General features: G+C 39.9%; 1 protein-coding gene and 1 pseudogene across 1 annotated transcript; both read left to right on the forward strand.

Moving 5' to 3' along the window:
* Positions 1-3640: 3640 nt before the first annotated feature.
* On the forward strand, positions 3641-5355 carry LOC147299496 (uncharacterized). The gene is made up of 3 exons (XM_086230967.1): positions 3641-3893; positions 3987-4204; positions 4324-5355. Exons 1-3 carry the CDS (start codon positions 3641-3643, stop codon positions 5353-5355), a joined length of 1503 nt encoding a protein of 500 aa, XP_086087093.1.
* Positions 5356-5601: 246 nt separating this feature from the next.
* Positions 5602-6247, forward strand: LOC147299497 (uncharacterized; annotated as a pseudogene).
* Positions 6248-12898: the final 6651 nt, after the last annotated feature.

Below are 12898 nucleotides of genomic sequence, written 5' to 3' on the forward strand. Positions count from 1 at the left end.
GCACTCAGTTGAATCTTAGCAGTGCCTATCATCCGCAGACGGATGGGCAATCTGAAAGAGTTATTCAGATACTGGAAGATATGTTGCGAGCTTGTGTTCTAGATTTCAGAGGTAAGTGGAGTGAGTACTTACCGCTCGCCGAGTTCGTGTATAACAATAGTTATCAAAGCAGTATCAAGATGGCACCGTACGAAGCACTTTACGGAAGGCCGTGTTGTTCGCCACTCTGTTGGGCCGATGTTGAGGACCGAGTTGTTCTGGGTCCTTAAGTGATTAAAGAAACGACCGAAAAGGTCAAGATAGTCAAGAAACGACTAGAAACTGCCCAGAGTAGGCAGAAATCGTACGCTGATCGAAGGAGGAAGCCTTTGGAATTTCAAGTTGAGGACTTGGCGTTTCTAAAAGTTAGTCCTTTGAAGGGTACATTTCGGTTTGGTATGCGAGGCAAGTTGGCACCCAGGTATATTGGACCGTTCAAGGTTTTGGAACGTGTCGGGAAAGTTGCTTACAGGTTGGAGTTGCCGCCTCAGTTAGCATACATACATAACGTATTCCATGTGTCCCAGTTGAAAAAGAGTGCGCCTGACATCCCTCAAGTGATGCCTTGGATTGGTTTACCGCTCGAACCAAACGTGTCTTATGTGGAAGGACCTGTTTCTATTTTAGCTTACGAGACGAAACAACTCAGGAATAGGAAGGTACCACTTGTAAAAGTTCAGTGGCAGCACCATGGAGTCGAGGAAGCGACATGGGAACTGGAATCCGACATGAGGGAGAGATACCCGCATCTCTTCAGTGAACTCAGGTAATCTCGAGGACGAGATTTTTTTTAAGTAGGGGAGGATGTGAGACCCAAAATTTTCCAAATTTATTTTGGGATTTTTCTTTAATTTCTAGAATTTTTCTAGAAATTTGTTTGGCGGAAAATCGTATTTTTCACCTTAAGCTTTAATTGTTTGACCAACTTTGACTAGAGTTTTGACCCAAGTTAGACCTTTAAAAGGTGGTACTTTTACTCACGAACCCAACGGAGCAAGTCTCGTATTATTCCGAGTCCGGGAGATTATTTTATGAATTTCCCAAAATTTCATTTTTAAAAGCATTTTATCTTAGTTTGTGGAGCTTGAAATTTTCGAAATTTTTCTAAAGGGAAAATTGGTAATTTGACCTCATAGTTAATTAGTACTAGTCGATACGAGTCCGTAGTATTTTTCGGGGTATTTTTCCGAGTCCCGAGCTATTTTTAATTAATTTTTGAAGTTGAGAAAAATAGGAAAAAGAAAATAAAATAGGAAAAACACCAGATCGCGCCACGTGGCACGATCTGGAGCGTCCAACGATGCATGGCAGCAAGATCTGATGGCTGCATGTGCAGCCAAGTGTCAAAGCCTTCGCCACGTGTCAATTTCTCATTGGTCAAAGTTATGACGGTTGACTTGAGTCAACCCAGTCAACTCGGATGAGTCAACCGAGTTGACTCACTCACTCTTCCTATAAATAGCAGCGCACCCCCCAGCTGATTTTCATCCCATTTCAGCCGCACGCTTCCCAAGAGAGAGCTTCTCTCTCCTCTCTCCTCTTTTCTCTCTCTTCTTCAATTTTGTTTTGAGTTTATCTTGAGTTCTGGAGCTCCGATCGACGATCCGATTTCGCCTACGCGATCGTGGCGACGAGCTCTTCAATTCTAGTAGTGTGAAGGCTATGTTTTGGTGAAGTTTTAAAAAAAATCATTTCTGAGCTCCATAGGTAATTTCTTGATCCCTGTCGAATTTCTGCTAAAATTTTGTTAAATAAATCTCTTGTTAATTAGGCTATTTTAATCTTATTATTTAGCAAGACTAGTAGTACCGAGACTCTGCTCGTGGGAAGTCTTCAACAGGTATACCCTTAACCCAGCTTATTTAATCTGCTGTTGTTTAAGTGGTAGTTATAGACGAAACACCGTTTAACTGTTGTTATTAAATGAACTTAATAAATATTGAGGCCATATCAGTGGTAACCAAATAACGTGATGACTAAGGTCAGTCCATGAGCATACATGCGTTGGGTACTGAGCCAGAGCTCCCTCAGTTTCCCCATGCACTGACCTGGTCACGTTGTAAGGTTCATATCTGATCAACCTCCTTGACAATAAATTAAAATAAACTTAGAAACCACACGGTCTGACATGACTGTCTGCCTCGGGGAGCAGGGTCATGCCGGATCAAGAATTTAGAGAAGCCTAGCAAGTTACGCTAGTGCCAAACCTCTAAATTTTACCTGGTCTTAACAGACAAGGCCGAGAGTACGTTTAGTACGTTCCTAATAGCTGTCGTCGGATTCGGATCTCCAGTTTCCCAACAGGTACAAGTGGGACCCAAACACAGGAAAGGGATCAGGCAGGGGACACACTTTGGTAAAGCAGGTAGGGGGAAAGTACCATATCCCGGTTATTGGATTTCCTGCCTATTTTCGTACTATATGTATATGAAAATGTCTTTCACAGAGAATGTGCATGATTTTTGTATGGCATATTTGTGTGATTTTCTGTGTGATACCTTGGACGACCTGAGAGTAACGGGCACGTGTTGTGACCTTGGGTTTCGATCCCCTAAACCTCCGGAGGGGTAAGTACGGACTGGTTAGTCGAATGTCCTTCTGGGGAGGCTAACCAATGTGGTATTACCAGGTAAATGGATACTCTCACCACAGTATCAAGGTGGTGGTTGAATTTCCGATACTGGTGGTTGGCCTGTATGTGATCGGTCGCAGGTATGTTTCTGAACTATGTCACGTGACAGGAAGGATTTTCACTGAAAAAGATGTATGAGCATGCAAAGGCTTTACTCACTGATTATTGGCATAATTATCTTTATCATTACTGGCTTTGGTTACAATATTATTGATATTGATACCCTGTTTTTGGGTGTGCATTGCTTTTAAACTGTTTTCCTTGAAATCCTATATCTTCGAGTATTGCTTTCAAACCTAACCAGGATTTTCCCTCGAGGGGAAGCGATGAACGTATGTGACGCTTACCCCCTACTGTACTCTTGTGAGTGCAGATAATCCAGTTGTTGGAGACCAAGATTGAGGTCGTGGGTGTGGCACTTGCAGCTTGTCAGTTTCAGCCTTGCTATCTGGTTTAGATCCTTTCTTTGGATCCGTGGTGGTGTTTCTCTTTCATCCTCGTAGGTGGCATATCCCAATGGCTATCCATGAGTCCAATTTATTGCACCACTTTGTTGAAGACTGAATCACTCTGGCGTGGGTTGGACTATCCTGACATATCTGTTTATCTACTGTTTTATTTTGTAGCATTAGGGTTAGTGTATTTGAAACACATAACCCTCACGGGTTGGTACTCTTTACTGTTATTTATAATATGAGGTATTTTCAGTAATTTCTTTCGCTGTATTTTTACTACTCTGATCCAACCCGGGTTCTTCAATAAAAAGGGCTTAACTCGTTTTAGAGAGCTTGGGAATATAATACTCGGGGTAAGGGGTATTATAGTCTCAGGATCTTTAAGACGGGTGCCGCTGTGGTGTTCCCAGTTTCGGGGCGTCACATTTTTAGTTAAGTCATTTTAGTTAGGTTTTATTTTTTGCTTTTTATTTTATTTTTGGTTATTGTTGAATTCTCTTGTTTTTGAGGTACAATGGAGGATCCACGTTCGAAGATCACTCCTCCTACCCGTGAGGAAGTATCAAAGATATTGAACAAACAAAAGGGCACACCAAAGGTTATTCGAAAGGCATTGAGAGTGGTGTCCACTTTTGTTTCATTGCAAGGTAGTGATTCTGAAGTGGGACTTGAAAAAGAGAAACAAGAGAAGGAAGTTGAGAAGGAGGTGCAGCTGAAAAGACCATTGAGTGATTATTCATCTCCAACACTCCTTGCTCAACCTACATGTATAGTCTATCCTCAAGTGGAGGCCGAAGAGTTTTAAATTCAAAGTGGAACAATTAAACTCTTGCCAATTTATTATGGACGTGAGGGTGAAGATCCTTATACGCACATCAAAGAGTTTTATGCTATTTGTGAGATTGGAAAGGTGAAAGGATTAAGTGATGAGCAAAGGAAGTTGAGATTATTTCCATTATCTCTCAAAGAAAAAGCAAAGAGTTGGTTGTATTCCTTGCAAATTGCTTCTATAGAATTATGGGAAGATTTGGCATCTAAGTTTCTTAAGAGATTCTATCCAGCTAGTAAGACTACTATTGTGAGTAAGCAGATATTAGGATTTACACAAGAGGAAGATGAAGTTTTCATGAAAGTTGGGAAAGGTATTAAGAGCTTTTAAATTCGTGTCCACATCACAATTTTGCCCCATGGATGCAGATTAATTATTTCTACGAGGGTTTAATGGAGCAAGATCGCACTATGGTGGATATGACTTGTGGAGGAGCATTAAAGGAAAAGACTTCTAAAGATGCATGGGCATTGTTTGACACATTGGCACTTAATTCTCAGCAGTGGAATAGGAAGAAAAGAACTACGAAGAAATCGACCATGGAAGTAGAAGTGGCTGAGCTTAAACAGATGATGCAGGTTATGATGGCTAATCAGGTTTCAAAATCGTCACAAGAGGAGTTGTGTAGTGAAGTTGAAAGAGTTCACTCTAGGCCGAGTACACCACCACCTGTCGAGCTAAGAAATACATACTTGGAAGAGATGATTGCTACACTAGCTCAGAGTACAACTTCAATGTCTAATGATACAAAGTCTTTCATGAACAAAACGGAAGATCAGTTGAATGCTACAGCTAGAGCTATTTCAAGTTTGGAAGCCCAATTGGAACAAGTGACCTTAACCTTGGATAAAGTGGTAAAGGGTGCACCAATCCATGATAAGGCTAAAGCAATAACTACTTTGAGAAGTGGGAGAGTTGTGGACAACAAAGTAGGTACTAATCTGAACCCAAAGAGTGACAAGCAAGATGATGAGATTGTGATCTTGAATCCTAAGCAAGCTCAAAAGGATCAAGAGAAGTTTGTGGGAAATCAGGAAGCAAGTGAGAAAGTACAAGAGGAGCCCACGGTCACCTCAGGAAGTAAGCAAGCCGTGACTACCCCAGTTATTCCAAGGGCCCCGTTACCGTTTCCCCAACGCCATAGGAAGCAATTTAAGGATAATCAAGCTAAGGAAATCCTGGACATGTTTAAGAAAGTGGAGATCAATATTCCTTTGCTTGATGCCATCCAACAGATTCCTAAGTATGCTAAGTTTTTGAAGGAATTGTGCACTCACAAGAGGAAGTTCAAGGAACATGAGCAGGTTGCTCTAAGTGAAGAGGTGAGTGCTGTATTCACTACAAGAAAAAACACTTTTAACAACATGAAATTAACAACGTGCAATGAAAACACCTTGTGAAATGTGACATTCAACAACGTGCTTTTAAAACACATTGTTGTATTGGTCATTTACAAGTGATTGACAACGTGCGCTCTTTGCACGTTGACATAAGTGGAATCAACAACGAGGTTTGCACGTTGTGGATGGGTTTACCAATGACAACATGAAAGCATGTTGTTATAAGTTTGTAAGCAAATAAATAAAAAAAATTTAGACTGATATACATTTGGGTTCCCTCCAGAGCTCACGCCCAAAATTCAGAAAAAACAGTGTTCAGACAAAACCCTAACCTTCTCTCCTCTCGCTTCGTACTCTCTCCCCACGCCTGAATCGATCCTTCCGTCCTGGCCTTTCTTCCTCTCTTCCTCTCTTCCTCTCGTCCTCAACAGAAGCCTACACACTGGTCATCATCTGTATCCAGTGAGCGACATTGAGCCAGTACACAGAGACATGAGCTAAGCTCCATTGGACAGAGAGTGACGGCGTCGTTTTGAAGAGAAGAAGATGAACACAGACATTACTGCGTCGGAGAAGCCAGAGTACCTGGTCTTTGATCGGAACCCTCCATTCACCAAAGTGGTCGGCAACTTCAGCACCCTTGACTACCTCTGCTTCGCCACCACCGCCGTGTCTGTCACCGTAGGCTACCTCTCCGATCTCTCTCTCTCTCACCCTTTTTCTATTTCTTGTTTGTTTTTTTCAAAGAAGGTAGTAACTTTTGTAAATGATTTTTATTTTATTTAATTTGTGCAATAATTATAGGGATTAAGCCAGGGATTAAAGGCCGTCAATGGTGACCGGAGGTCTGATTGGGGTGATGGGCGGGTTCATGTACGCTTATCAGAATTCGGCGGGTCGTATCATGGGCTTCTTCCCCAACGATGATGAGGTAGCCCGTTACAAGAAATGAAATAAAATCAATCTTACTTTTTTTAGTGTTTTTTTTAATAATCAGACTGTTCCTTTTTTGTGCTCTGAATTTATTGATGGGTTTATGGATTCCAAGTCAATGCTGTGATTTAGGTCTGAAAAATGTCATTCAACTGATAATAAAATATTGTTATGAGCTCCTCATTCTGAAATTCTATGCAAGTAATCGAATATTTTGTTTTGTGGTGTTAGCTCTCAACAATGTGGTCTTGTTAGTGCTTTCCTCATGCTTCTTCGTGACTTGGTTCTAATTATTGACTTCCTTCTTTTTGCATTATTTGTTAGCTTATAGCTTAGCTTAGCAGCACTCTTAGTGGATTCATTTATTCAATTGGGTCAAACTTAGTATGTAGTTTCCAGAGCTTTGTCTCCCTTTAATTTGTGTGATTATTGCTTAAGAATATGAGAAATTTGAGTAAATTGATGCTGATGCTGATGAGAATCTGAGTTTTAATGGTTTCTGTGGACTTTTAAGGTTTTGAAGATTAGGAATTTTATGCAAAAAATGAAAAACTCAAATTTAATTGGGGAAATGAAGATTTCACTTTTATTGTGGTTCTTGTTGTGAGTTTTAGAACTATGGAACACGGACATCTGAAAACAGAAAAAACACAATTGTTTAAAATAGTGTAGGGGTTGAGCTATAATTTAGGATGTTAGTTTTCTTTCCTAATGAACTGAGCTATAATAATATTGGGTAGGAACCGTAAGATGGTTTCAGATATGTGGAAAAATTGAGCTGTAAACCTTGGACTCAAAAATTGAGAGAGAGAGAGAGAGAGAGAGATATATATATATATATATATAAAGTCCTCTCTTATCAAGAAAAAGAAAGTTTCTTTGCTGGTGGGTCTGAGAAAGTTTGTCTTGTAAGATTTTTGAGGGTGTGGGGAAGAAGATTATTGGGTGGGGATGGCAACATTTGCAGGGACTATCCAGAAGTGCAAGGCATGTGAGAAGACTGTCTACTTGTTTGATCAGCTCACTGCTGACAACTAATTCTACAAAATTAATATCCTCTATTGATCAAACTTTTTTGTGGAAAATATCTACATTCTTTAAGTTACTGAACTTTATGTATGAAACATAATATATCAGGAAGGTGTCACCATTGAAATAGCAGAGGCTGTAGTAGGAGCCTTGAATGGTGAACTTTCTGCAACTGCTGTCAATGCTCCCATGGTCCCTGCTGAGGTATGTGATGCATGGTACATCATTCCCATTAACCAATGAATTATAGTAATTCATACCAAAAGATTAAGCTGAAACATGGTTCATGTCCTTAGATTGTGTCAGAGCTGGCTCCACTCTTGTAATGGATTATATGGTTTCCAGTGATCCATCTGCTATTATTATTTTTTTTTTTAATTTGGATTTTATGTCTTTATATTTTTATTTCCCATTAGTTATAATGAATTTCTGTCTGCCATTAGTTCTTGCCTGATTTGGTTTGCTATTGCCAGGACAGTTGTTTGGAAGTGTTGTATAAAAATAATGGACTCAATTTCTGCCTTCAATAGCTATAATTTTGCATCTGGAAGTTGGGCTAATTTTTTTTTTTTTTGTTGGTATAATGGGGGTTGAGAAGCTAATTCATGACTTCTGTTTTGTAAAGTTCAAAATATTGTGTTGGAGAGCTAATTCACTTTCTTTTCTTACAACTGACTGACTTGGAGAGGTCTAACAGTCTAAAAAAATTGTGGTTCCTTCTTCCATTTTGTGAAATATATTGACAGTCCTTAAGTCCTATCATAGAATTGAATATTCCCTTTCTGTCCAATGTGTAATCAATGGGTTTGGTCAAAGGATCTTTCTGATTTTACTCAACAACCATGGTCCAAATCTGTAAGCTCGTACTCACAGGGAAATTTGGAGACAATTCTGTCATGAATCTGTGTAAGTTTTGGACAAATTTGTGCTAAGATAAGGGTGTGGGGTCCTATTGGCTTTACAAATAAGAAAGCTTGCTTATGCATGACATATCATTCACTACTATGATGTCCTTTTGAGGCACGGTGACCAAATGTTTGTCATATCCAAAACTTAAATGAGTCAAGTTAAATCAATCATTTAAAAAAAAGAAAAAGAAAATTGCAATCGTGGCTGATCCAGGAACTTTGATGCTCCAATGCGCATATCCTGAGGCATTTCAGGTTTAGAAAAAAATCAAGGGTTGGATAACTTGCCTTAAAAAGGTGGACCTCGTTTATATTATATCCACTGCATGGCTCTTGATAGTCGCTCATACTGACAGGCTTGCATATGCATCACTTAAATATACCTTTTCCTTTTCTTTTTTTGCCACAATATACCTTTTCCTTTTAAATTTAATTTATTCCTACATTTGTGCTCTTGAGAATAACTTAAAAAGTATGCATGCACACAATTAAGAGTAGATAAAATTTGTATGATGGCAATAGAAATCACAATTCTCCAATTTTGTTTGGTAGGTGATTTTTTATTTTATTTTATGGATATTAACTTATTTATTAATGTGCTACAGTTCTTGAAATGGTGATTATCTTTGGTGATGTCTCATTTGTTTTAGCCAAGAGGTGGTAACAATGTCACATATGGTCCCTGAGTTAATATGGAAATTGTACTACTTGGACAAGTAAATATGAATCCTTTATGTGCTTAACAAATGAAAGAATTATTTTCCTTTCTTTTTCTTTCCCTTAATCCTTTGCTTCAGTTAAATGTAGAAGTTTAGCATTAATTGTGTCATGTTTGGAGTAAATCTTTTTTTGTTTGTGTTTGTTTTAATCTTGAAGTGAGCCTTTTTCTCTTATTCCATTGCAGATATGTAAATGATGGGAGACCCTTCTGGCAATATAGAGCCAGTTCTTCCACTGGCTGCTCAGATTCTCAGTACTTTGAAGAACTTTATAACTACTATACAACTGACAAGGTTGGGTGATCTATAAGTACCATTTTCTGTATGACATGTAGAAATGTGAATTTGGTTATGATATTTTCTCTGATTTTTTTTTTTCCATAGGCTTGGCACCTCTGTGATCCTGAAGTTGAGAAAGTATTCGAAGCTCTAAGAAAAGCAGGTGTCAAAGTAGCTGTTGTCTCAAATTTTGATACCCAATTAAGACCACTTTTGCAGGCTCTAGAGATGCAGGCTGTGATGCTTGGCTTTGGGGAAGTGATGTTCACTCCTTTAAGGAGTTACGTTCTCATCACATCTCTACTACACTATGGGATGTTTGGGTAAGGGTGTTTACGATGTGTAATTTACAATGTCCTAAAAAACCTCTAGGAACATGGGCCTATCATGGGTCATATTCTTGAAAATAACACTTCAGGTTATTACTATGCCATAATTTCAGCCTCAGTTGATATGCAATTTTCCTATGTTTTTCCTTGTATTCAGTGCAATCATACATGTCACTCCCCCTCTTACTCTCTTATTTTCTCAACTCTGTATGTTTGTAGTGGTGACCCCAAGATGGACTCTCTACTCTCCTATCTCAATTTCAATATATTCAAGGTGGGATGGTGCTGTTGGTGTTAGTATATTGAAGAACAAAATTGGCAAATAGGTCACACACCACATTTTGTAATGCAAGGTGTCCAACTTCAGTATTTTCTAATTTCCTTTCATATGAAGAATTGGTGGATGTTTAATTCTCTTAACTAAATTTCTATATATTTTAGTTATCTTTTCACTGGGAAATAACTTGTGATTGGTGAATTAATGAGATGTATTTTCTTTTGGTATATAAGATTCATTATGGATATAAATTTTGGTTGTAGCATAGGTCATGTTTGTCAATATATTTTTTTTTTTTTATAAAAATATTGTATAACAACGTGCATGGTATGTTGTCAAAAGATTCACTACAACGCACGTTGTCGAAACTGTACTACAACATGCGTCGTGCGTTGTGACTTATACATTAGACAACGTGCAAACGTTGTCGTTTCTCCGTTTGTACATTTGGTTATATGTATTAACAACGTGTTCGTGATCTTTTGACAACGTGTGATGCACGTTGTTAATTGTTCCAGACTATTAACAACTACGGATTCGACAGCGCGGGAGTGCACGTTGTCAAAAGTCTTTAACATCGCGAAATACACGTTGTCAAAGGGTTTTTTTCTTGTAGTGATTGTTAAGGAAGTTGCCACCTAAGCTGAAAGATCTTGGCAATTTCACAGTTCCATGTGTTGTTGGGAATCACAAGTTTGAGAAGGCATTGTTGGACCTTGGAGCAACTATAAACTTGATGCCCTATTCAGTTTTTGAGAAAATTGGCCTAGGAGAGCTTAAACCGACAAGTGTTACACTCCAATTGGCTGATCGTTCTGTGAAAGTTTCTAAAGGTATAGTTGAAGATGTATTGGTTAATTTTGCTGATTTGATTATGCCTGCAGATTTCATAATCTTAGAGATGGAAGATATGCCACGAATGGGTAATGAGTTACCAATTATCCTTGGAAGATCATTTATGGCCATAGCCAACACCAAGATAGATGTCAGTAATGGGAAGTTGTCAATGACAGTTCTTGGTGAAACGGTGGAATTTGATGCATTTGGAGCTATGAGGTATCCAAACGAGAAAGTAGATTGTTTGAGAATAGACTCCATAGACCTCATGGTGCAAGAAATGATCAAAACAAGTTTTGTTGAAGATCTGCTGGAGGCCACCTTAGTGTTAGCCGAACCAAGCTCCCCAATTGGAGTGACTGAAGAAGTGCAAGCTTTATTTGATGAGAATCGGCCTCATATAGGTAGGTGGTCTAACCAATTTGAAACTTTGATTTCTACTAAGGATAAGCCATTACCTTCAATTGTGCAAGCACCCAAGTTAGAATTAAAGCCGTTACCTGAGCACTTGAAATATGCATACTTGGGCAAAGAGGAGACTTTGCATGTGATAATTGCATCGAACTTGAGTAAAAGTGAGGAAGAAAGACTTTTAAAGGTATTGTAAGAGCATAGGTTGGCATTGGGATGGACCATAGCTGATATCAAAGGCATTTCACCGGCAGTTTGCATGCATAGGATACTTCTTGAGGAGGAATCTAAACCAACCCGTGATGCTCAGAAACGATTGAATCCGACCCTAAAGGAAGTTGTTCGTAATGAGGTAATCAAGTTGTTAGATGTTGGAATCATTTATCTGATTATTGATTCGAAGTGGGTTAGTCCTGTTCAAGTTGTGCCGAAAAAGAGTGGGATTACTGTGGTAAAAAATGAGGAGAACGAGTTGGTGCCACAAAGAACACAAACTAGTTGGCGTGTGTGTATTGATTATAGGAAGCTGAACACTGCCACAAGGAAGGACCATTTTCCCTTATCGTTCATTGATCAAATGTTAGAAAGGTTGGCTGGTCATAGTCATTACTGTTTCTTGGATGGGTATAGTGGCTACAATCAAATCCCAATTCCACCCGAAGATCAAGAGAAGACGACTTTCACATGCCCTTTTGGTACGTTTGCTTATCGAAGAATGCCTTTTAGATTGTGCAATGCTCCAGCTACATTCCAAAGATGCATGATGTCTATCTTCTCTGACATGGTGGAGCGTATCATTGAGGTATTCATGGATGACTTTTCCGTTTTTGGCTCTTCTTTTGATTTATGTCTTGAAAATTTAGAAAAAGTATTGAAAAGATGTCAGGAGGCAAATCTAGTGTTGAATTGGGAGAAATGTCATTTTATGGTGCAACAAGGAATAGTGTAACGACCCGACCCAAAGTTGACTTTTAAAACTAAGAGACTTTCGTCTTTGACCTTGGGTCCGTTTGATAGATCTCGAGCCTACGAGTTCGTCGACACGCGGCACGCGTCAATCGGAGCTACAGTTTGAAAGATACGAGCATTTGAAGGGAAGGGCAATTTTGTAATTTGGTAGGAGTGGGTTTTAAATACCCAAAATCCAGAAATTTCTGGACATTTCTCTCTCCTCTCTCCCCGATCCTCTCCCTCTCCCGCGTCTCTCCCTCTCTCACTCTCGCCGATCTGCCACCGGCGCGTGGCGGCGCGTCCGGCGGCGGATGGGCTGGGTTTTCGGCCCACCAGCATCGCCGCCCTCTCCTCTCTCTACCCCTGGCCTCTGTTCAACCCAGAAAAGCCCCGAAAACCCGAAACCCAGCCTAGACCCGATTTGAGCCTTGCCGTCGATCTGACTGTTCCGGCGAGATTTGGGTGGCCGGACCCACTGGGTCATGTTCGCCTCACCACGGCGAGTTCAGCCGTGGTGTCCTCCTGCTCCGATGATGCTCCACGACGGAGCAATGAGCTCGGGAAGCCAAGTCGGCCGCCAGCTTCCGCCGCTGTTTTCGGCCATTTCCGGTGAGATTTGGCCGTCGGTCAAGTTGTCAAAAATGATCCTCGAGGTATGGGCCTTCTTTCCCCCTTGTTATTGCGTGTCAATTTTGAGAATCTAAAGATTTGAAATTTTAGGGCTTGTACCCATTTCAGGTTTGCCTTGAATTGAGCCTACTTGAATGATTTATGAGTTGTTTTTCATCCAATTGAAGTGCCTAGGTTGAATTTGGGTTGATTTTTAGTTGAAAAATCAGTTTCTTAGATTGTGCCGCCGCAGCCACCGCTACCTCCGCCACTTGTGGCGGCGGGTCAGCGGCCGTATGTCTCTTTTTGCCCACATTGAAC

This window comes from Dryas octopetala, chromosome 1 (assembly GCF_963921425.1).
Source record: "Dryas octopetala chromosome 1, drDryOcto1.1, whole genome shotgun sequence".
Lineage (NCBI taxonomy): Eukaryota > Viridiplantae > Streptophyta > Magnoliopsida > Rosales > Rosaceae > Dryas > Dryas octopetala.